At 46.1% G+C, this 23226-nt stretch overlaps 1 protein-coding gene across 1 annotated transcript in view; it reads left to right on the top strand.

The window, feature by feature from the left end:
• The first annotated feature begins 8577 nt into the window (after positions 1-8577).
• The window catches only part of rap1gapb (RAP1 GTPase activating protein b), a 29505-nt gene continuing 14856 nt past the window's right edge, over positions 8578-23226 (top strand). Inside the window, exons 1-11 of the mRNA XM_056605661.1 lie at positions 8578-8859; positions 12197-12232; positions 14237-14284; positions 15294-15332; positions 15866-16084; positions 16586-16689; positions 18065-18143; positions 18236-18289; positions 18714-18797; positions 18919-19019; positions 19761-19890. Of these exons, the coding sequence (XP_056461636.1) occupies positions 8764-8859; positions 12197-12232; positions 14237-14284; positions 15294-15332; positions 15866-16084; positions 16586-16689; positions 18065-18143; positions 18236-18289; positions 18714-18797; positions 18919-19019; positions 19761-19890 (990 nt within the window). The 5' untranslated portion in view covers positions 8578-8763. The remainder of the gene's footprint in view (positions 8860-12196; positions 12233-14236; positions 14285-15293; positions 15333-15865; positions 16085-16585; positions 16690-18064; positions 18144-18235; positions 18290-18713; positions 18798-18918; positions 19020-19760; positions 19891-23226) is intronic.

Here is a 23226-nt window from a genome sequence, read left to right as displayed (position 1 = left end):
ATTTGTGCTTAGGGCACCCAAATGGCTAGCGCCGGCCCTGAGCGCAGGAGGACGTACAGGCACTGTTGCCAGATTGGGCGGTGTTTTTCCGCCAAGCTGGACGACTCTTTACGACGTTAACGCAGCGGTGACGCTAGCGTTGACGATAGCGCTGAAGTTAGCCCTGACGTTAGCGTTGACGTTAGCTGTGACGTTAGTGTTGACGTTGGCGCTGACATTAGCGTTTTAGCAACCACACTCTCGCAGTTGGTTAGGACGAAACACATTCTTGTTGTCTATCGCTCTTTATCTCTGTTATCGCTAATTCCTTCTCTAACACGAAAGCGCTCTTTAATTATTAGCTCTATTAATTATCTCTCCTTTTTCTGTCCCCCCCCTTCCTCCCCCTCTTTATTTCTGCATGTCTCTATCCCCCTCTCTTTAACTCTCATAATAGAAATATACATGAATGTCTCTCTAACTCTCTCTCTCTCTCTCTCTCTCTCTCTCTCTCTCTCTCGCTCTCTCGCTCTCTCTGTCTCATAGGAAACAAGATGGAAGGATTCCACGCCTCTCTGACCGAGTAGAGCCCTCTCCGGCGTGTTTTGGCCCTCCGTCTTCGCCTCTGTCAATCCCAAAGGTAAAAGAAAAGGAAAAGAGCACGGCCAATTTCATCTTTGTCTGTTTCCATGAGCTGAGCACCAATCTTGTCTTTAGAGACCTAACATCTGAGCCTTCTGAAAACTCGAGATCAATAGAACAAGAACTTACTGATTGCTCCAATCCGCCCCTCGCAACAAATTGAGCTCAACAATCTCCTTCCGATTTTCTTGAGCTTTTAAAAATCGTCGGGACTCCCTCAAAGGTTCACCGGGGATTTTTTTTGCAAATCCCACTTTTTTGAATTATTTCTAAAGGTGTTAATTCTTGGACAAAAGCTTGTCTGTACCGAGCAACCTTCGTCAACAACGTCTCATTCTCAAGCGACACAGGAAAAGACTTGAGACTCTGCCTAGTCGATACGATCAGGCGGCATAAATTGGTACGAGTATGAAAACATTCTCTTGTGATGTACCTCCACCCAAATACCGAAACCTCCTACATCTATCTCTGCTCTCCTTGGGCATCCCGTTGGCCTATCTGTCTCTTTGTCTCCCCGCTCTGTCTGCTTGGCTAATCATCTCGCTCACCCCATCTACCCTGTTCACAGAATAAAGGTGTCCCTAGTGGCCGCAGCCGTAGCGGTGGCTGGTAGTCTGTCATCATCTGGCATCTCCTGACAGCCTGGCACTGGCCCTCCATCGCTGGAGACACACACACACACACACACACACACACACACACACACACACACACACACACACACACACACACACACACACACACACACACACACACACACACACACACACACACACACACACACACACACACACACACACACACACACACGCAGACATAGCCCTGATATGCACAGGCGCACACACACACACACACACCTCATCCACACCTGAGACACACACACACACACACACACACACACACACACACACACACACACACACATCTTTGCCCTGCGGCAGCACCAGGTGTCGCACCTGCGCGTCTGAGCGTGTAGCGTAGCGATGGAGACAGCTTGTTATCATTGTGACACATAGGGGGCTGTGGAACACGTCTTGTTCATGAGAGTGATGTAAAGCCACCTTGGGGGGGGATGGGGGAGAAGGGGGGAGATGGGGAAGAATGGGGGCGGGGGTGTTGTCGCGTCTCCAGGAAGCCACCCGATCCTAACTTCCTGGTGAGGCTCATATACACTGCATATTGTATAGTAGTGCAACACATTCATTTCCACCTGTGAGTACGCGTGGTCTCCCAGGGTCTTCGGTGTGCATTCGGATGTAGGATTTTATAAAGAGATGATCAAGATCCCATCGGATCCCAAGCATGAAAACTTTATTACAAAAAATAACATGCTTTTATAAACCTGAACATTTTATGTACTTATTAGGGTTATAGCGAACTACAGTCTAAGTTATTTGACCTCATAGAAAATAGCTAATGCCAAAACTGTAAAAAACTAAATATCAGCATTAAATATCTACCCTTGTGTAGTATATTTAAGCAAGGGTTCACTTCAGTCAGTGGTATGTGCTCATTATACCACTGTGAAGGGGGTCGCCGGCCCTCCGCTGCGCGTCGGGGCCGAACAACCCCCCTTAACAGTGGTATAATGAGCACACACCACAGCCTGTCGTGATCTATTGCTTTTATACAACGGTTACTATCATGGCAAAACGAAAGTCATAGACACACTACATTTAAAAGAAACCAAGAAAGTCAAAGTAGCCGTTTTATTAAAGAATACAAAAAAGTAGTCCCTCCTGGCTGCCTTCAAAATACACGACGGACGCTATGCAACACACTTTAGCGTCCCTCTGAGAGAAGGCTCCGATAGAGAGGTTCGCCGGCAATTTATCCTATGGAGCAGTTCACTCGCCGTGTGCCTAAGCTTTCGTTAGTCTCCATGTTTTACTTTGTAGCTGTTTCTACTTCCAGGCGCGGAGTGATATGCAAACTTTCACAAAATGATCGGGCGTCATAGCAGTTATGTATACGCTCATTATACAACAGTTAGGAACCAATCAGATCGCTGGATTTAGGCCCCCCGTTGTATAAAATGTAGATGTATTGACCATCATTGACTGCAAAACATTCTGCCTCTCTTTGAAAGTGTTTCAGATATAGGGAAATAATCGTAGGCGTAACCAAAATGACCTTTTTTTACCTGCTGTTCTCCAATATCTAAACTGAATTAAACATGCCTTCTGTGTTGCTCGAGGCAAAGACAGAGCTTTATACTTCCATAACCCTGGCAACTACCAGCTGTTTTATTTTTCCTACTTTCAATATTGTTCTGCCAAGTGTGTTTGAATAGAACATGGAGAGGATCTGGAGGATTTTAGAATAATGTACATGATGACGCGCAAGAGATTTGGAGTCGGCTTAGCATATTGCACCTTAGTCGGGATCTGATGCTGGTTATGTTCTCACCGATGCATGTGGTTCTGAAGAGCGAAAATGGACACGGTTGCCTTCACGCCTGATGGCACTGTCAGACTGCCACATGGTTACTCATGCTTTTGTATCATCTTTCATCTAACATCCATTTGTGATTCCAAATGTCCTTTCCCACTGTAACCAGGCCACGATAGCAGATCAACAGGGCACAAATATAACATCCATGAACACATTAACTGAAAGACTCTGTATGGAAGAAGCATCCATAAATCTGCATACATTATGTGATGATATTATTCAAGACCATGCATGAAATAAATTAAAGCAGTCCTTTAAATCAAACACATCCACATCCACCCACCAACTGTTGTATACAACTGGTGTATTTCCAGTCCATTGTTTGAAAGCATTCTGTGGCGGACCCAATCTGGCCGTCGGAGCAGCAGGCAGTCGTTGTGATTGGCCATTCCAGCCCACTGTTTCCCTCACCTGGGAGAAGTCTCGGTAATCAGCCCATCGGGAGGGCCAAGGGCAACCCTTCCAACGTATCCTGAATCCCAGCGGTTGATTAAGCGGTTTATGCCGCATTGTTGTATGGAACCATTATCCATTATTGTGAGGTGTGCATTTCAATAGCCCTTATTGTTGAGTGAAAGAGGGCCTATCCATTCCCAGTTCGATGCTCGGTCCTGGCCAGTATACACTCTGCTGCCGTGCGGACAATATTATGCTTCTGGAAAGGTCCTTTCATGCATAAATCAAACATGTTTACCGGCGAAATGTTTTCATGTGAATGGGAATTTCGCTTAATTACCTCTGTTATGGCTTATATTTGTGATTAATATGATGCATTATTTTTGGTGCTGCCGATAATTTTATTTGTATAGCGCAAAATCACACATGTGCTATAAAAAAAATAAAGGGAGAAAAAGATAAAAAGGAATGAAAAAAACTAAACTTCAGTAAGAACATTTCAGATATGAATCCGACATTAAAATATAAATCGATAAGAATAAAAAAAAAAAAGAGAAGGGAAATTAGAAATGTTAATAGTATGCATCACTGAAGAGCTTAATCTTTAGTTTTGATTTAAAAATAGAAGTTGTGGGAGCATTTTTAATTTCTTCTGGCAGTTGGTTCCAATGTTTAGCTGCATAAACATTAAAGGCTGACTCACCACATTTTGAATCAATACTTCCTCAAACTACTGGCAGTATGGGTCACATGTTGCTGTTGTAAACTAGTTTCTGAAAGGTCTTCTCATCACAGAGGACTGGTTTCACCCGATACCACTGGTAATGACTATAATCCCCCCCTCTCTTCAGCTCCACCCCACTCACCTCCTCTCACCTCCTCTCACCTCCCATCACCTCCTCTCACCTCCTCTCACCTCCTCTCACCTCCCATCACCTCCTCTCACCTCCTCTCACCTCCCATCACCTCCTCTCACCTCCTCTCACCTCCCATCACCTCCTCTCACCTCCTCTCACCTCCCATCACCTCCTCTCACCTCCTCTCACCTCCCGTCACCTCCCATCACCTCCTCTCACCTCCTCTCACCTCCACTCACCTCCCATCACCTCCTCTCACCTCCTCTCACCTCCACTCACCTCCCATCACCTCCTCTCACCTCCCATCACCTCCTCTCACCTCCTCTCACCTCCCATCACCTCCTCTCACCTCCTCTCACCTCCTCTCACCTCCCGTCACCTCCCATCACCTCCTCTCACCTCCCATCACCTCCTCTCACCTCCTCTCACCTCCCATCACCTCCTCTCACCTCCCGTCACCTCCCATCACCTCCTCTCACCTCCTCTCACCTCCCGTCACCCCACTCCCCCCACTCCCCTCCTCTCACCTCCGTCACCCTGTCACCTCCTCTAACCCCACTCCCCTCCTCTCACCTCCGTCACCCCCGTCACCTTCTCTCACCCCACCCACCTCCTCTCACCTCCGTCACCTCCTCTCACCTCCTCTCACCTCCTCTCACCTCCTCTCACCTCCGTCACCTTCTCTCACCCCACTCACCTCCTCTCACCTCCGTCACCCCCGTCACCTTCTCTCACCCCACTCACCTCCTCTCACCTCCGTCACCTTCTCTCACCCCACTCACCTCCTCTCACCTCCGTCACCTCCGTCACCTTCTCTCACCCCACTCACCTCCTCTCACCTCCGTCACCTTCTCTCACCCCACTCACCTCCTCTCACCTCCGTCAACTCCTCTCACCTTCTCTCACCTCCCATAACCCATCCCCTCCTCTCACCTTCTCTAACCTCCGTCACCTTCTCTCACCCCACCCACCTCCTCTCACCTCCGTCACCCCCGTCACCTTCTCTCACCCCACTCACCTCCTCTCACCTCCGTCAACTCCTCTCACCTTCTCTCACCTCCGTCACCTCCTCTCACCTCCCATCACCCATCCTCTCCTCTCAACTCCTCTCACCCCCCCCCCCCCCCATCCCCTTACGTCCTGAGGACAGGACTCGGGGCGACGTCTCTGGTCCCTTGTCTCTGAACCTGAGCCTGGAACCTGGCGGTGTTGTGTTTTTGCTGGGGAAGAGAGAAGTAGGTCAGTGCTTGATGCAGTGTGATGACGGGAACAGACCTGACACACACACACACACAGAGAGAGAGAGAGAGAGAGAGAGAGAGAGAGAGAGAGAGAGAGAGAGAGAGAGAGAGAGAGAGAGAGAGAGAGAGAGAGAGAGAGAGAGAGAGAGAGAGAGGCGGCTTTTTAAAAAGCACTGCAGCTGATAACAGATTTATATATGGATAGCACATTTATGTATCGAGAAATTGGCCATATGGTGGGCAACACGCAGCCTTCATATATATAGCTTCATATATATAGATTTATGAGAGAGAGAGAGAGAGAGACAGACAGACAGACAGACAATCTGCTTTGGTTCTCTTTGTGAATCGTTCTTTTTGGTCCTCAGTGACCTCCTGTCTTCTCCCCTTCCTACTCTCGCGCCTTTCAACTTTTTCCCGTGCTCCAATACGGCATCAGCTCTCCTCCCAAAGAGAAGATCCGCAGATCTTGCCGGGGTAATTCTGGTGGTTGTCGCCATGTTTGGCCCCGCGGTGGTGGGCCCGCCAGTGTTTGATGTGGATGACAGATCCATCATCCTATCTCCTCCAGACTCGGTGATAACACATTTCACCAGCGCTGTTTTCAGCCGGCTGGTGACTCACTCAAATGGCCCTTATTTTCCCCCCACAAATAATTGAGGCGTGACGTCCTCCGCTGACTTTTCCAATTACAAAATCCTTTTCTATCCAGCGGTAACATCCTTGTTTCTTCGTGAGGAGCGCAAGGTGGAGAATGCTACCTGGGTCAGTCATTGTAGAATCTGAGTTTCCCCAAATAACCTTCCACTTAGTATTTCTTCATTGAGTGGGTCTTTTTATATCATATAATATATATTATAATGGCCAAAAGCTGTGTGCACCTCCAGATGATATTATGAATCTCTAACGCCTGCGTCGGGTTCGGCGGCTGAGGCGGTGGTGCCTCGGCAGCGGGCAGCGGGGCTCCGGCGGGAGACAATCGCGGTCAACAATCCTTATCTCCTCCATGTCGCGGTTCATGTACTTCACGGAGTCAAAGCCAAAGTTCCTTTCCCGCAATTCCCTCTCAACCATGGCTGAGATAACCCCCACTACGAGTCTCGTTTTGGAAATACCAGAGACGTCAGAGAACCCGAAGTGTTATGCACCATAACACCAACATCAGAACGGACATCCAGATAACAAAGAAGTGTACAACACTTGCGTTACAGTGTGTGTATTCACAGACACACACACACACACACATGTGGCGCTCGCACGGTCGTAGCTCATTGTCTCATTGGCAGGCCAAATTCTCTTGGCGGGCAAAACAGATAAAGGGGAGTTAATGTCCCTGTATGGCGTCATATGGGGAAAATTCCAAATCGGCGTGTCTGAGCTTTGTTCTTTCAAAGGCAGAGCAGGATACCTAGCGCCCGTTTTACACCTAACGCAAATTATAGCTACTTTGGGACCATAGGCAGGCTAGGGGAAGTCATATTAATGTTAGTAAAACCTCAGAAAGTGAAATTTTCATGCCATGGGACCTTCAAAGAAGCAGCTATGCAAAAGTCCTGAAGAAGCAGGATTCCTGATTGAACCAGAAATAATTAAAGATGGGTGCCGGCTGTAGTGTACACACACACACACACACACACACACACACACACACACACACACACACACACACACACACACACACACACACACACACACACACACACACACACACACACACACACACACACACACACACACCAGGAGCACCAGCAACATTTTAGAAATCCATATGTTAAATGTACAGATACATTTAGTATAAACACATATACTTATAAAGGATCAGTGTCTCATGCTACAGTTGCAATCACTTAAAGGGGTAATGCACTCACAGGTAGAAATGTGAGTTAATTTGACACCCTGATTAGTTGGCTTTGATGAACAATGAGGATGTACCTTCTATTTGTATTAAATACTGTACTTCCTCACCAATGTCCATTGTCTGCCACTAAATGACCTGGGCCCTATAGCTGTTTGGCTCAGTTCCTTGGAAAACTAAAGCAAACAGGACCAGTATGACGGCCGACACCCACTAATTACAATGTCTTGCCTTTATCCTCCAATGGGATACTCCATTGCTTTAGTGTTAATAGTGTTTGTTTAGTGTCGTCAGTGTTGGTTTAGCATTGGTGGGGTTCGTTTACTATTGGGGCTGTAAAAGGCCTGGTTGACGCATAGGTTGGGTCTGATCCGGTCGATCTCAAATGTAAATAGTGGACACAACAAGTGTGAACATTACAATCATTATACAATGTTGTTAGTGTAAAGACTACAGTAACCCTTTATTTAATGGACTATAAAGGGTTTATAAATGTAATGTTCCAATGTTGCAAGCAGCCTGCTAGCAACAAGCTTCCTTGTTATTCTGGTGACTTGTTTTGGTTTTTATTCCTCAGTTTCTGAGGAGGTCGTGAAAGTCTGATACAGTTTTTTGAGTGTTTGCCAGTAGATTGAGAAATGTGGCTCACTCAAGGAAGAGGAAGGGAATATTTTGGCTCAATGTGATTATAAAAAGGGAACTAACAAACGTTATGGTGTGTGTGTGTGTGTGTGCGTGTGCGTGTGCGTGTGCGTGCGCGCACGGGCACACATATGTGCATGGTTTTGAAAGTAGAAAGATGTGTAGTTCCCCACACGGGAAAACTTCCCTTCCTGTATCCATGAGTCCAAGTGTGAACGACTTTATGGCTGTGTGTGCTGTGTTCATCTGGCTTTGTGTTTAACATGTGCGCGTGCGTCCGTGCGTGTGTGTGTGTGTGCTTGCGTGTTTGTGTGTGTGTGTGTGTGTGTGCGTGTTTGCGTCCATGTGTCTGTGTGTGCGTTCCAATGTGTGTGTGTGTGTGCACCACACATGTGTGCCTGTCCGTTTGTGTGTAAAGAGGAAGGATGGAAGGCGGAGGGACGTTCTTCGCTTCATGGTATTATGTTCTGATGTCTCACGGGGGGGAGGGCGGGGGTGATTTGCACTCTAATGCGCAGCCTTCAATCTATGCCTCTTTACTTTTGCTTTCCTCCGAGTTAACAGTACGCACCTAGTGTTGGCTGGTGGTGTAGATCACGCCTCTGTCTCTCACGCACGCCGCTGTGGTCCCCCCCCCCCCCCCCCTTCTCCGCTCCGTGGTCTTGAACGCCTCACGGGCGTCTGTGCACGGGGAACGATGAGCCACCTCAAGGCGGCTAAAACGCTGTCGTTTGACGGGCCGTGTCGGACCGAGGCCCGGGCCGTGTACGCCAAGCGACGGTGTGTCAGCGACGTGAGTATTGCACCACCGCGTTGATTCAGAGGAGAATACTTTTTCTGTGAATGCCCGGCTGCACCGTGGGCAGCGTGGTGGATGTGTGAATGGGTTTGAGCGTTGTTGTTGAGCGCCTGATTTGTCAGACGAACCCGAGCGATAGATGATTGGCTCGTTGATTAGACATTGATTCGGATCAGATTGTGAGCAAAGCGGCGTTTTATTTTATGTATTTTATGGGATTTGTTATAGGAGAGGTCTCGATGCTCAAAGGTGAGGCACACTCAGTGCTACCTGGAATCTGTTACTTATTAACTCTACGAGGATTCTTCAACCATAACATACACACGTACTCCTTCATCACACACACGCTCACACTCAAACCTGTACCTATACAAACAGACAAAGTGGGATAAATGGTATAGTATTAAATGTTGTGTGAGGCGGTAATCCCAACATTGGAAAGTCAAATATTTATTTGTGACTGGACGTACGTCACAACAAAAGTGACTGTACCTGAGTTTTTTGCGCAGATAATGATGGGCTATGAGGCTTCCTATTTATTCTTGCATGATCAGGTGTGTTCATGAGCGTGTGTGTGTGTGTGTGTGTGTGTGTGTGAGTGTGTGTGTGTCTAACCCTGTGTCCTCATTTTAAACAATGTGTTTAAAATGTAAGGCAAGAGGTCTGATGTTTGTTACTGATTGTATTTCTGTTCAAGCATGTGTCTGTTTGTTAGTGGGTGTGGGTGTGTATGTGTGTTCATGTGCATGTGTGAATGCATGCATGCATGTGTGACTGTGGATGAGTAAGCATATATGCATAACCTATTGTGTGTGTGTGAGTCTCTATGCATTTGCAGGAGACACACATTGCAGGGGTTTGCATTTGTTTTGCATGTGTTTTGCATGTATTTGTGCTCCATGGGTCATATGGGAACATTGTCTTTGCATTATCACCAACGTCATGCCACAGAATCTCATAACACAAGTGACGTGTGGCAAAATAAAACGCTTTGTGAAATGGTCATTTGCATTAATCACAAAGCATTTACAATGACACCTTTGTACTCTTACATTAACAAGACCAATAAAACATTGTGAGCTTGTTAGACCTCAGAAATGAGTAGTATTTATGGATGTAGTATTTTGCAAAGCATACTGCATTGTACCCTAGTATCATATACTAAATATATAAAACTATACTATAATAAAAAAAAGACAGAATACAATGTAAATCCTATCCATTTATGGTAAACCCAGCAAGACACAATGATACATGACCCAAGTGACATATGGCGAAATAAAACACATTGTGTAATGATCAATTGCAGTAATCACAAAGCATTTACAATGGCACTTTGTACTTGGATTAACAAGACCAATAAAGCATTGTGAGCTTGTTAGACCTCAGAATTGAGTAATATTTATTGATGAGGTATTTAGCATACTGCATTGTACCGTACTATTCTATACTACTTTACAATATATAATACTTTACTATAATCCCCCCCAAAAAACATCATAAAAGAAATATAATCCTATCAACCTCTGGTGAACCCAGCATGGTGCAAGTGCACTGTATCGTTGGCCATCCCCTCGCAGTAAGGAAAGGAGTGCATGGGTGTAGTCTCTGCTCTGCAAATAAAACGGCTCATGTGAAGCTGACAGTTTCAGTGATTACGGCTGTGGTTTGGGGATTTCACACATTCTGTTCTAGTAATAACTGCTCAATAGACTTCATCCTGTCGGACGGGTTGAGCCGGACGCTATCGATTACAAAATCGGCCTTCTTGGCCAACACATGTGTGTTTCAGTCATGCATCTACAAGGTAGTTGTTCCCACGGAGATCTTGTTGTTGGGTGTGTTGTCATGAGTATCTGAAAGTGTGACCCTAAATGGCTGCGTAGTAAGGTTTATAACTTTAGTAAAGAACTTCTTAGCAAAAAAAAGATGTTACTTTTAGCCCACACGTTTCACATTAATAATGATAACAATGCCTGCAAGCCAGTTTTCTCTCTCAATTAATAAAAGAGACCGTGAAGAGAGAGACTTGTTTAAAAGGTAAAGGTTGACCCATGGCAGCTTTACCTTTAAATAAGCTGAATGTGCTTGGAGTCAGAGAGAGGGAATTAATCTGCAGAGATAAGGCTGTAGGGTGGATCCAGGCAATGGGGGACGTTTCCTTTATATGTCACACTATTGAAAGTTCACACCGACCACCCCTTAGACACCAGCCTACAGTCAGGTTAGTTTATACATATTGAGGGAGGCGGATGTGGTTAGCTCATGGGTGGATGGAGTGCTCGGGGGGAAGTGTTTTTTTTCACATTGAGCTCTGCGCGGTCACCTTTGCGTTGATCTGTATTTATGAATCCCTCTCCTGGGCACGTAGAAACGGGTGCAAGAAACGGGTGGGAGGAGACGTGAAGTACGCTAAGGGAGACGGGTAGAAAAGTGGAGGTTAAATACATGTTGTTAGGTAGGTGGAGTAGCAGGTGTGGTCTTTCTGCCTCCCGAGTTTATGGGACTCCATTAAGGGAAATTGCCTATAAAGGTTGTATTGACTGTCGCCTCATTGATTGCGACATTGTGTCTTGCCTCAGAGAGTGGTCATTAGAGTCTATGTTAGAATCTGTCTATAGTGCCTAGTTCTCTACCACCATACTCTCATCACTAAACCGGACCGTTTACCGGCTCAATCTCCCAGTGCCTTGGATGTGTGCCAGGTTGTCTGGTTACACAACGTTATAGCGCTGCTTGTGTGTGTGTGTGTGTGTGTGTGTGTGTGTGTGTGTGTGTGTGTGTGTGTGTGTGTGTGTGTGTGTGTGTGTGTGTGTGTGTGTGTGTGTGTGTGTGTGTGTGTGTGTGTGTGTGTGTGTCTGCGTGTGTGTGTCTGCGTGTGTGTTTGCGCGTGCTTGTTTGTCTCTGAGTGTGTATTCGTGTGTGGGTTCAAACATGTCTCTTCGGTTGTGTGTTTGTGCGGTTGTGAGCTTGTGTGTGTGTGTGTGTGTGTGTGTGTGTGTGTGTGTGTGTGTGTGTGTGTGTGTGTGTGTGTGTGTGTGTGTGTGTGTGTGTGTGTGTGTGTGTGTGTGTGTGTGTGTGTGTGTGTGTGTGTGTGTGTGCATGTGCTTGTTTGTCTGCGATTGCGTGTTCGTTTGTGGGTGCAAATGTGTATGTGAGGATGTGGGTGCTGTGCGTGTGTGCGTGTGTGTGTGTGGTTTAATGTAAGGCTGTAAGGCCCTACATGTCACCATATTGATACAGTGCTGATGTATAAATGAAGAGCATTGCTATCAGACAAACAAACGAAGCCCTCTCCTTGTTGGATGTGTGGTCTCTCCCCTCTCCCCAGACCACGGACCTGTTTGCAATGATCGAGAGGATGCAGGTAGCGTAAGTTGTGACGTCCCCTGCCCTGTGCCTAGCGTGCCCCCCCTGCCCCCCCCCCCGCCCGCTACGCAGCCAACCTCCCTCCGACCACTGCTGCCTCACACACCGTCTCTCTCAGCGTTCAGTCTCTCTGTTGCTTCGCTGTGTTCTTTCAATTTAACTGCTTTTTTATGTATTGTATTTTCCGTTTTTATTTCTACAACCGTTATTTTATTTATTTTTTCTGTAATCGCTATCTTAACGTCTGACGCCGCACAGCCTTTTGTTTTAATTTCACAGATTAAATTATTTTTCTAGTTTCTAGTTACATACATGTTGGAGATTGAGTTCATACCTCCACATTATGGATTTGACTTTCGAGAACTGCTTTAGTAATGTGTCGTCACATCTGAAACAAACTGTACAAAGGTGTTTGCCCAGCAAAGAGCTTGTTTTGTCCGGTCCAAAAATAATCATGCTACATCGGCCATGGCCGATGTAGCATGATTATTTTTGGTCTGACGACCTGACAAAACATCTTTATCCATGAAAAGGGAATGGGTATTCACTTTGCTGCAGTAGGTGTTGAGAGTGTTGAAAATGAGGACTTGCTTTTGAACCAAACTAAGTGATCCTTTTCGAAGAGAAACACGTGAAAGGAGCCTTTTCACCGTAATCAACAGCTGATCAATGCAGGGTCACCCGACTTGTGTGCTCGGCAGCCCCTTGCCCCTGAATGGAGAGGAGCCATAATGGATGTTATGAGCTATAGGAGACTATAGCTGTTTACTCTGATAAGACTCTATTGAGTTGCTGGTTCCATGCACCATTTGCTTTCCAAGGTCCCCTGGCCAGTCATCACAACATGTGTTGCTCTGTATAAAAGAGGGATGGGTGGATCCTTGGTGCTTTATTTTACAACGTCAAACACATTTGTGCTGAATTTATTTGATGTTGTCGAACTGCAGTGGCAAAAGCGGCATGGCAAATATATTCACTGTGAATTTAATTTCAGGAAGCAGTTTCAATTTTCCGGGGGTGAAAATGGAAAGTGATCAGACCATAAAAAATGAACCCCAATTTCTCTCCAGGCACCATCAGAACCAATCAGAACCAAGCCGATATTTCCAAATATACACTTATTTGAATATACATGTAATTATTAAGGACGGGGGATGGTGAGTCCATCGCCTTCCCTTCACGATGAGTTCAAAGCGAGCTTGTTTGTGGGCTGGAGGCAGATGAAAGGGGGATGGTAAACATATGGGGACTCAATTAACCTAACATTGGGTTGAACATGGAGAGACGAGGAGATGAGGTTTTAGTATGCAAGAGACCAACCTCGACTGGGATTTCTCTTAGCGCCATAATCACTAATTTTTAAGTGTGTAAGTGTGTGACCTTACTTTTATTAATCTTTGGAGTAATATATAATAGGTGAGCACATAAACACACTTCCAGTGTTCCAGTGTCCCAATTGGCTTTTGTGTTTGTTTTTGTTTATGGTGCCTCATGCAAGGGGATCAATCACGACTTTGTTGCTTGTCAGCCGATATTACCTTTTTAATAACCGTTTAGAAACCCCTAGTTAGCCCTGTTGGCTTTTAAAAATAAACTCAAGGCCGTTTGACACCTTTCCTATTGCCAACCACATCCTGTTCTGCTCTAGCCTCTTCTAACTCTTATTCTAACGCACGACACACAAACGCACACACTCACGTACACTCACTCACTCACTCACTCATTCGTCGTTCATATTCATTACCTGCTTTCTTAATTCCCTCATGCCTAAATATTTACAAAAGCATTCATCTTCCTTGTGTATTCCGTCTACTTAAAGCTGTTTGTTGCTTCAAATTGTTATTTATGACTTCATATCACTCAGTGTCACGGCAGGAGAGGTTTATTCACCGACCGCCAAACCCTAGCACAAACCTGTGTGTTCATGTGTAGATTAAGCTGTCTCTCAGACTTCCACCTCTTTCTTCTCTCTCTCTCTCTCGTTCCCGCTCTCTCACCACAGGCTAGCAGGATGGACGAGCAACGCTGCACCCTCCCTCCCCCCCTCAAAGTGAGTTCTGATGTCCCCCTCCTCCCCTCTATCTTCCTGTGGACCCACAGCCCCGGTCATGAGCTGTGAAACGGTCCCGTCTTAGAGCCCAGCCTTATCTGCTGTCAGGCAGGCTTCAGGAGGCTAGCCGGCTGAACGGGGGAACTCAACAGGACCTGAACCACTTCTTACTCCTCACACATCCCGTCCTCCATTGACCAATGAAGGCTCTTCAAACTGATTCTAACAGCGAGCAAACGGAAACCCTTCAGCAGGGATTGGGGTTCTTAAAACCTCCAAAGGAACAGACGCTATTGTCTTTGTTCAGGTGCGATCAGAATGAGATTCTCTTGCTAGTCCAGATTGGGTGGATTCACACCTACATTTGTGTGTGTGTGCGGATAGTCGCTATCCAGGTGCACTGGTCACCAGGTGTGAGTAGGGCTTCTACCATGTGTTGTTTCCAGCGTTGAAAGGACCCATTTGAATAGCCTTCGGTTACTGGCATGGGTGATGCATTATGATGGCATTAACACCACATTCAATTCCCATGAATATTAAAATTCATGGAATAATTGACCAAAATGCTAATGATTCAGATGGCTTTAGGCACGGTAGTTCCAAAACAACACAATGATTAATTTCAGTGCGACTTCATCATCTCACTCAATGTTTGAGTTTATGAACTTTGCGCGATGCAACGTATTTTTGCACGGACGGCTAGTTCTCACCCATCAGGCTCCCTGTAGTCGCATTAAACAGCGAGGGCAAGTGGCCATAGCTTCCCACCAGCATCTGTCAGGTCCGGCCTCCTTGTTGGCTACCCACGGACCCCTGTGCTGTGTGTTACCGATGACAAGCTCAGAAGCGGACTGCAAGTCTTGTTAACTGCATGACCAGCTTGCCCCTTGTCCTGATTTTCTCTGTAAGGCACATGGTGTCTTGAACCATGGTGTCGATTGCTAACATGGTGAGTCCTTTTGTTTTTTATTTATTTGTTGATTTGTTGATTTGTTGACTGTTTCCACAGACGGAGGAGGACTACATACCATACCCCAGTGTCCATGAGGTGCACACTCTCAGACCAACTCGCATGGCACACGTACACGGAACAATTGTTCAGTTTAACGGCAGCAGCAGCATTGTCAGGAAAAGGGAAATAGACGTGAACTACAAGGTCCAGTTATGCACTCGCTAAACAAGTTTTAAAGTCGGTTCCTCTTAACACTGGGTGACTGCGTCAGGCGTCAGCATCCTGGCTCTCTGGACGACCGGACAGCTGCAGTGACACGGCGTTCCTCCTCCCTAGACTTTTGGATTTCCAAGTCAAATGAGATGTTAGCACAGGATCAATTGTCGGAGGTCTAGGAGGAGTGATCCTTCAGGAGGTAATCTGCCGCAGCAGCAGCAGGACAGAGAGGATGTCAGTGGAGGTAGATCTCATATGATCGATATTAACCATATTAACGGTCGATATAAATACTATTCACCGTCAGACTTGAGAGGATGAGGATAAGTAGCTGACAATGTAAACAAGAGTATGTATTGTGCTATTATTCGATCTGATCTTTCCCATCTTCTTGTTCCCGGGGTCGTGGACAGGTCCTGGGTCGTACGAGCCCCTTCCCCCTTATCCTGCTGCCCCAGTTTGGGGGCTACTGGATCGAGGGGACCAATCACGAGCCCCGGATCCCCCCGGACACAGAGCAGCCCCTGCCTGCCACCCCCACCGGGGCGGGTGGCGCCGGGGCAGGGGGGTCCAACATCAAGCTGGAGACCAACAGCCTGGCTAAGACCTACAGGAAACAGTTCATGGGCAAGGTGAGGGGAAGCCTGGCTCCACCCGGGTAGAACAACACTACAGTCGCTCATTCAATGAATGGGACTTTATTTACTGCTTGGTGCAATAAAAACAAAGTGCTATGCCCATAGTATACACAAAAAAGATACTGTATGATAATTACTGTAACTAATAATATGGAGAGAGTAGGCTGGTACAAGAAACGGGAACAGTAGGTCTCTAGACTGTTGACTACGTGGGGACAGTAGACGGATCCGATATCAGTTGTATCTCATGTGAGCAAACTAGGCTCTAGGCATTCATGAAGATGGCTAAACAACAGTGTAAAGGCAGTAGGGTGTGGTCTACGTGCGGCACAGCAAGCTGCAGACTAACACAGTAGACCAATCACTTAGGAAAGGACACTGTAATATATCGTGTGTACCACAGCGTCCTCAAAATGTAGGCCTTGTGAGGCCAGCAAGACTAGATCTTGTGGGGACCTTGATGAGTGAAGGTCCATCTGTGTCCTGTCTCCCCAGGAACACTTTAACTACTACACCATGGACGCCGTCCTGGGACAGCTGGTGTTCTCCCTGAAGTATGACGTCATCGGGGACCAGGAGCACCTGAGGCTGATGCTCAGGTTGGGCGCTACTCTCAGTTATCTTTGTCTGCATAACCCTCCCGCTTATTTGTCTTGTCTCTCTCTCTCTCTCTCTCTCTCTCTCTCTCTCTCTCTCTCTCTCTCTCTCTCTCTCTCTCTCTCTCTCTCTCTCTCTCTCTCTCTCTCTCTCTCTCTCTCTCTCTCTCTCTCTCTCTCTCTCGCTCTATCACCTCTGTAGTGGCAGACTAACAGCCCTTCAGAGGCGTCTCCATTGTTCACATATATGACCGCAGCTGACGAACGGGCTGCTGGTTAATCGTGTGTCTGTGAACAGGGTGGGTGGGTGTGTGTGTGTGTGTGTGTGTGTGTGTGTGTGTGTGTGTGTGTGTGTGTGTGTGTGTGTGTGTGTGTGTGTGTGTGTGTGTGTGTGTGTGTGTGTGTGTGTGTGTGTGATCTCTATCACAGGGCGAGAGGTACTTTAAGCAATATTCCTGTGTGTTCTCCCTACACACATTCATGCCCACCCATGTTCCCCCTGTTTCAACCTCCCGAGAGAGAGAGAGAGAGAGAGAGAGAGAGAGAGAGAGAGAGAGAGAGAGAGAGAGAGAGAGAGAGAGAGAGAGAGATGCCTCTCCTCGATGCCTCATGTAGCCTGTGAATAAAATGTTAGTACCCTACCGGCTGCACTCTAGATTTTAATAGCCGTTTTGCCACCTTGTTGATAGATGTAATAGAGTGGGTAGGTGTCTGTGGTTAGCCTGCCAGCGGGTTACTGCTCCCTTCTCCGCTCACATGATAATTGTGAAATAGAAAGAGCAATGGACTAAAATCTGTACTTTGCTATTTGTTGTGGTTTACAATACCGTCATTGTCGGTTGTTAAGGGACAAAATGCAGAGAGAAGCACAGCTTGGAGTTGGGTTGGGTCTGGTCAATACAGGATGTAGTATGTACCTTACTACATCCTGTTCCGTTATGAAACTCACGCTTCACAGATGGCCTGGAAAGAGGGTGGTGCGCAACCTCCACCCCTGTGTTTATTGTTATGTATTGAGCGTAGCTAATGGGGTGTGAGGCTAGTGCCTGGATCCCGTGAGCCAGCCCACGTTTAGCTGGAAAGAGATTGATGAGAGGTAGCATCACATGCGGGTCCGGGGTCATTTGGGAGGTGAAATAAGCTTTTTATTTGCTTATTACAATAAAAGCGTGAATGTGGCTGGTCTCAAAAGAGTGCGACATCAGCGCGTTTCCATTAACCTTTAGAAGGACAAAAAACATTTGGTGTTGTTATGTGGCTCTGTGTGGATAACAGGGTCTATGTGTGAACCTGGGTTTGAAGTCCAATCTTATTGTCAGAGGAGTCCCAAAGAAAACACGAGAATCATAGATGGAATAACATTCGATTCTGTTTTCAGGACCAAGTTCAAAACCCACCACGACGTCATCCCCATCTCCTGCCTGACCGAGTTCCCCAACGTGGTTCAGATGGCCAAGGTAAGAGGGGACATCCACACCCCTGCAGCTTCCCCGCACGTCCTCTCTCCATCGCTGTAACGTCACCCTTCTCTCCCCTCCTCTTCCCCCAGCTTGTTTGTGAGGAGGTGAATGTGGATCGATTCTACCCAGTTCTGTACCCGAAGGTAAGATAAGACTCTTTTTGCTTTATTGATCTCCTACGGGAAGTGTGGTGCCACAGCAGCCGGTACGGCACAGCAGTAGAATAAACAAAAGAGAAAGAGATAAGCAAAATAGACAAGGCAACAACAGATATACAGAAAATATGTGTCTATAGAATTGTAGATGATAAAGAGGATAAATAGAAAGATTGTTGCTAGTTTGATTGGGATGGGTCAGATAGTAGTAAGGTGATCATCTTCAGTCACTCTCATCAATACTCAGTGACATCAATCCAGCCATGATTGTGCATATTTAAATATATCTGCACTACATCAGCATCTATACCTCATACATCTCCCTCTCTTTTCACCTCCAACATGGCGTGCCCAAGGCTTTCTGATCCAGGCCACAAATCAACTGCTTTCTTTATTCTAACTCTGTTCCCAGGCCTCCAGACTCATCGTCACGTTTGACGAGCACGTTATCAGCAACAACTTCAAGTTCGGCGTGGTCTATCAGAAGTTCAGCCAGGTGAGTGGGACTTTTCACCAACTCCTCTAATCTTTCCTTGCCGAGCTGTCGTCGCAGTTGTTGTTCACTTTCAAAGTAAAATATCAGTTTCTGTTGTTTTTATTGCTAACAACCCTGACAGACCACCGAAGAAGAACTGTTTGGGAACATGGATGAAAGTCCTGCCTTTGTGGAGTTCCTGGAGTTTCTGGGCCAGAAGATTGAGCTCCATGATTTCAAAGGGTAACCTTAAAACTTGTTTTCTTTCTCCCTTTGGAGCCTGCGTTAATTGGCCCTCTGCTATTCTCTACCAGCAACTTCCTAGATCATGCATCAAACTCCAGGCAGCTTGTTGGTTCATCCCCCTTGCTGTAAAGGAATGAGGCCACCAGGGCTTCTGTCATGCCACTAGCTTGCTCGCTATTTTTTTTTTAGTTAGTGCCATGCTCTCTGTCGTCACTGTTGACATGGTCATTGAACGTCCATAGGTGCCCTTGTCTATCCCATAATGACGGATAAAAGCTCTGGAGTGCTTTAGCAGCCTCGCTCTCTCGCCGCACACGGGGACGGCTTCCCGAACCGTATCTCCCTCCTCTCCGCCTCTCTTCTCTCGTCTTCTCTTCCCGCCATCCTCTCGAGTCGCCCCTCTTCTCTGTGCGTCCCCTCTCTCCTCGTCAGTACTCCCTTCTTCCTCATGTCTTTCATTTTCTTATTTCTTCCACCTTATCTCTTTCACGTTCTTCCCTGTTCCCTCTTCTCCTCATCTCCTCTTTGCTATGTGGGGGACATTCCCGCTCCTCTGTTCTGCTCTCTTTATTTCTCACCCTTATCTATTCAATGTTCTCTTATCTCCTCTTCGCCTATTCCTCTTCCCGCCGACCTCCGTCCCCTGTGTCCCCATATCTCTCCTCCCGCTCTCGTCGTTCGTTCGGTCATCGTTTCACGCCTCTCTCCTCGCCCTTCTTTCCTGGTTCCTCATCCCAGGTTCCGTGGTGGTCTGGACGTCACCCACGGGCAGACAGGGACCGAGTCGTATTACACTAACTTCCACAACAAGGAGATCATGTTCCATGTTTCCACCAAGCTGCCCTACACAGAGGGAGACTCACAGCAGGTACCTCAACTTCTTACGTTACGTTTTAACTCGGGTGCAACATTTTAATGTGAACTGATCCATCGCTGGACTGCTGGACATGTATTCATTGCATTGGAACTCTAATATAGCCAAGCACTTATGTGATCATTCAGTATATCTAACTAACAGAGGGCGCGATCGCTGTGCATGCTCATGATCCCCTTTGTCTCATAATGAGGAACAAAGTAGTGCAGGGAAGGCAAGGAGAATGGCTGCACGAGGAGCGAGATCGAACAGAGGGATTGTTGTAGCGCAAATGGCGGTCACACTTTGGCAGCAGTAGCAGCATGATTAACACCAGGTAGGATACTATAGTGGGTAGGGTATGACTGACAATCCCAAATGTCCACAGTGTATGTTGAAATCCATCTGCAAGATGTCTTTGCCCCTACCTGCTCCTAACACACATGTATCTGCAATTTCGATGCACTACCAGAAAAGTTTGTGTGGGTGTGTGTGTGTGTGTTTGTGTGCTTGTGTGTGTGTGGGTGTGTAAAAGCGTGAGGCTTATGCAATGATAAGCATCCCGGTTTATAGGCGACACAAAGGCTCAGCTGTCCCATTTTCCATTTTGTACTAAACTCCCACATGAGTTGACTTCCCATTTCAAGTTCTGATATTGGTGCAGAGAACAGAATCTAGTGTTTTTTCACCAATGAGCTGCTGTTTAATGAACTCCGTCTGGCATCCCATTTATTGATAACAAAACAGCTGGTGCAGTTGAAATCTACAGGCTGAAACCAAAAGCTTAGCGTAATACAAACATGAAAGCTCCGATTATTTTTTTTCTAATGCCCTCCTTGCTGCTCTAGTCTACTATAGAGACAAGTCTACTCTCTCTGATTTAATCTGCAAGGTCTTTTTACTAGTTTTGTGTTCTTTTGAGCCTTTTCTAAGGCTTACTTCGGTGAGATGATTCAGAGTTACCTCATCTTCCTCTCGGGCCGAGGCGGACAGTTGACAGCCGAGGTTTGGAAGAGAAGGCCACTCAGACCTTTCGAAATACGTATGACCAAAAATCCTAATGTCAAAGAGCCAAGGGGGCGTCTTAGTCACATCCTCCATCATCGGAGCAAAAGATGAAATTCAGAAATACTCTCGTGACCTGACGTTATGGGATTACTGTTATGATACAAGGATGAATATGAATATGATTTGAATCTGCTGTTGCAATATTATTGTGATGATGTCGAATATTATGATATCAATGAATATGACATGCAGAACAGCGAGGCAAATTAGTGATGCAAAATGAGGCGTAAAATAACATTACAATATGTGAGAAATCACCCATAACCACAGCCCCACCGTGTCTCCGGAGTGAGTTCCAGTCATGGCAGGTGCGGTGCTTCATGGGAAGACCCCCGACCGTGCGTGATGGCTGTGTAATTAGCGGTCCATCTGCAGGTCGCGGTGGGGGTAAAGTAGCACATAGTGAAACCGGGGAACCCCACGCTGCTCCTGAATACCTGCTGTCAACCAACCCGAAACAGTAACACTTCTCCCCGTGTGACCTCCCTCACACTGCTTTTACACACAGTGCTTCTCTATAAATCTTTTAAAACCTTACCGTTGCTACCACTAGCTTAATATACTTATATTAAAGCTTCAGCTTTGGCAACCCTTGGGCTTTTTTTATGATCGTTGCTTGTTGCTTGTTTGAAATGCAGAGAGCATGTTCAGTCCAAGGCCACTTTGTGTTGATGAAGAGAATGTGCGTTGAAAGTATGTGTCCCCCTTTTGCTGAATAGCTTGTTACATTTGACACTTCATTCTCAATGTTGCTTTGATTCTGTTATATTTTCTGATATCCATGCCTTAAGGGACAATATCTTTGGAAGCTTGCCGGGTTTTACAGAAGACGATTCTTCTAACAAGCATCATGGCCCGCCGGACATGAGTGGCTATAAAGTAATCCAGTAATATATGGCTATCGAGTTATCCCGGCATCTTTGGCTATAAAGCGATTGCGCATCACGCAGCCAAACAGAACTGTCCATAAATCTGCAGCATAAATATTTGAGCCAATGCTGAATTATTACATAATACTAATGTCTGATTTAACAGTTATTGGTATTTCCCGTTCAATGTTGAATGTGCTAAAAACAAAAGTTCCTGAACTGGATAATCTTTATTGATTTGTGTTTCTGTTATGTCTATGTATATTTCTCCCGGGCTTGGTCCAAACAGCAAAAAAACTAAAGTGCATCGTCTTTCTCTGGCATGTTTCGTATTTATCACTGTGAATCTGTTGTCTGAATCTCCCCAATGAATCCCGCATCCAATAACCTCCTTCGAAGTGAGTAAGGTCTCAGGGGGTTTAGGAGATGAAACAACAGTAAAGGATGCTTCTCTGCCCTTTATGTGGGACACTATTATCTATTCTCCACGCCCTGGCTCCTAATCGCTTTTGAAGCCTGTAATTGGATTGTTTCCTTCCTTCCTTCTTTTTTCTCGTTTCCTTTTTTGTTTTTCAAATAGTATACAAACATACATACAGCCACACATTGACAATACAAAAAACGTTTGCAGTACATTAGACGTCTCTAAATGGAGGGATAGGTTAGCCTTTACAACAGTAGAATGTTATTTTATAACACTAGTATGGTGAGAGCAGAGATACCATGCAGACGATCATTGCATCATGTGGAATGGAAGATTCATCATGGAGTCGATGAAAGGTTGCCATATCTTTATAAAAACAAGTTGAATCGTGTTCTTTAGTGAGTGGGTAATTTTTTCCAGAGGAATGCAGTTGTTTACTTATGACAGCCACAATCCAACTGGTAATGGGAGATCTAACTTCCACTTCATTGCAATACATGTTTGGCATTGGCCACTGAGATTTCTGTTAGCTTGAAAAAATAACTATGTGATGAAATAACTAAGATTAGAATTTGTGCATTCGCCCAAAAGGCATAGCTCAGGGTCCATTGGATTAGTAACTCTGTGAATTGTGGATATAGCCTCACAGACCCCCCACCTGAAACCTTGTAGTTAACTATACTGCCAAGAGGCATGAAGGAAAGTTCTGTCTTCCAGATCACATCTAAAACATCAGGGGAGAAACTGGGGCTGAACCATGTAGCTTGGAGGGGGTGAAATAAATCCGGTGCTAAAGTTAACCTCAATCAATCTATATCTTGAGTTCAGAGTACATGTTTCACCCTTGCTACCTTAATCCCTCCCCAGTTTTGGGTGTATCTCTATACCTAAGTCCCTCTCCAAAGTCCCTCTCCCACCTATGTCTAGATCTGTCCAGTTCACATGTTAACAGAAAGACTAACAGGGCTTCATAAACCTTATTGGTGGTTT

The sequence above is a fragment of the Gadus chalcogrammus genome, chromosome 13 (assembly GCF_026213295.1).
Source record: "Gadus chalcogrammus isolate NIFS_2021 chromosome 13, NIFS_Gcha_1.0, whole genome shotgun sequence".
In the NCBI taxonomy this organism is placed as follows: domain Eukaryota; kingdom Metazoa; phylum Chordata; class Actinopteri; order Gadiformes; family Gadidae; genus Gadus; species Gadus chalcogrammus.
This window is presented reverse-complemented; position numbering and strand designations above follow the sequence as displayed.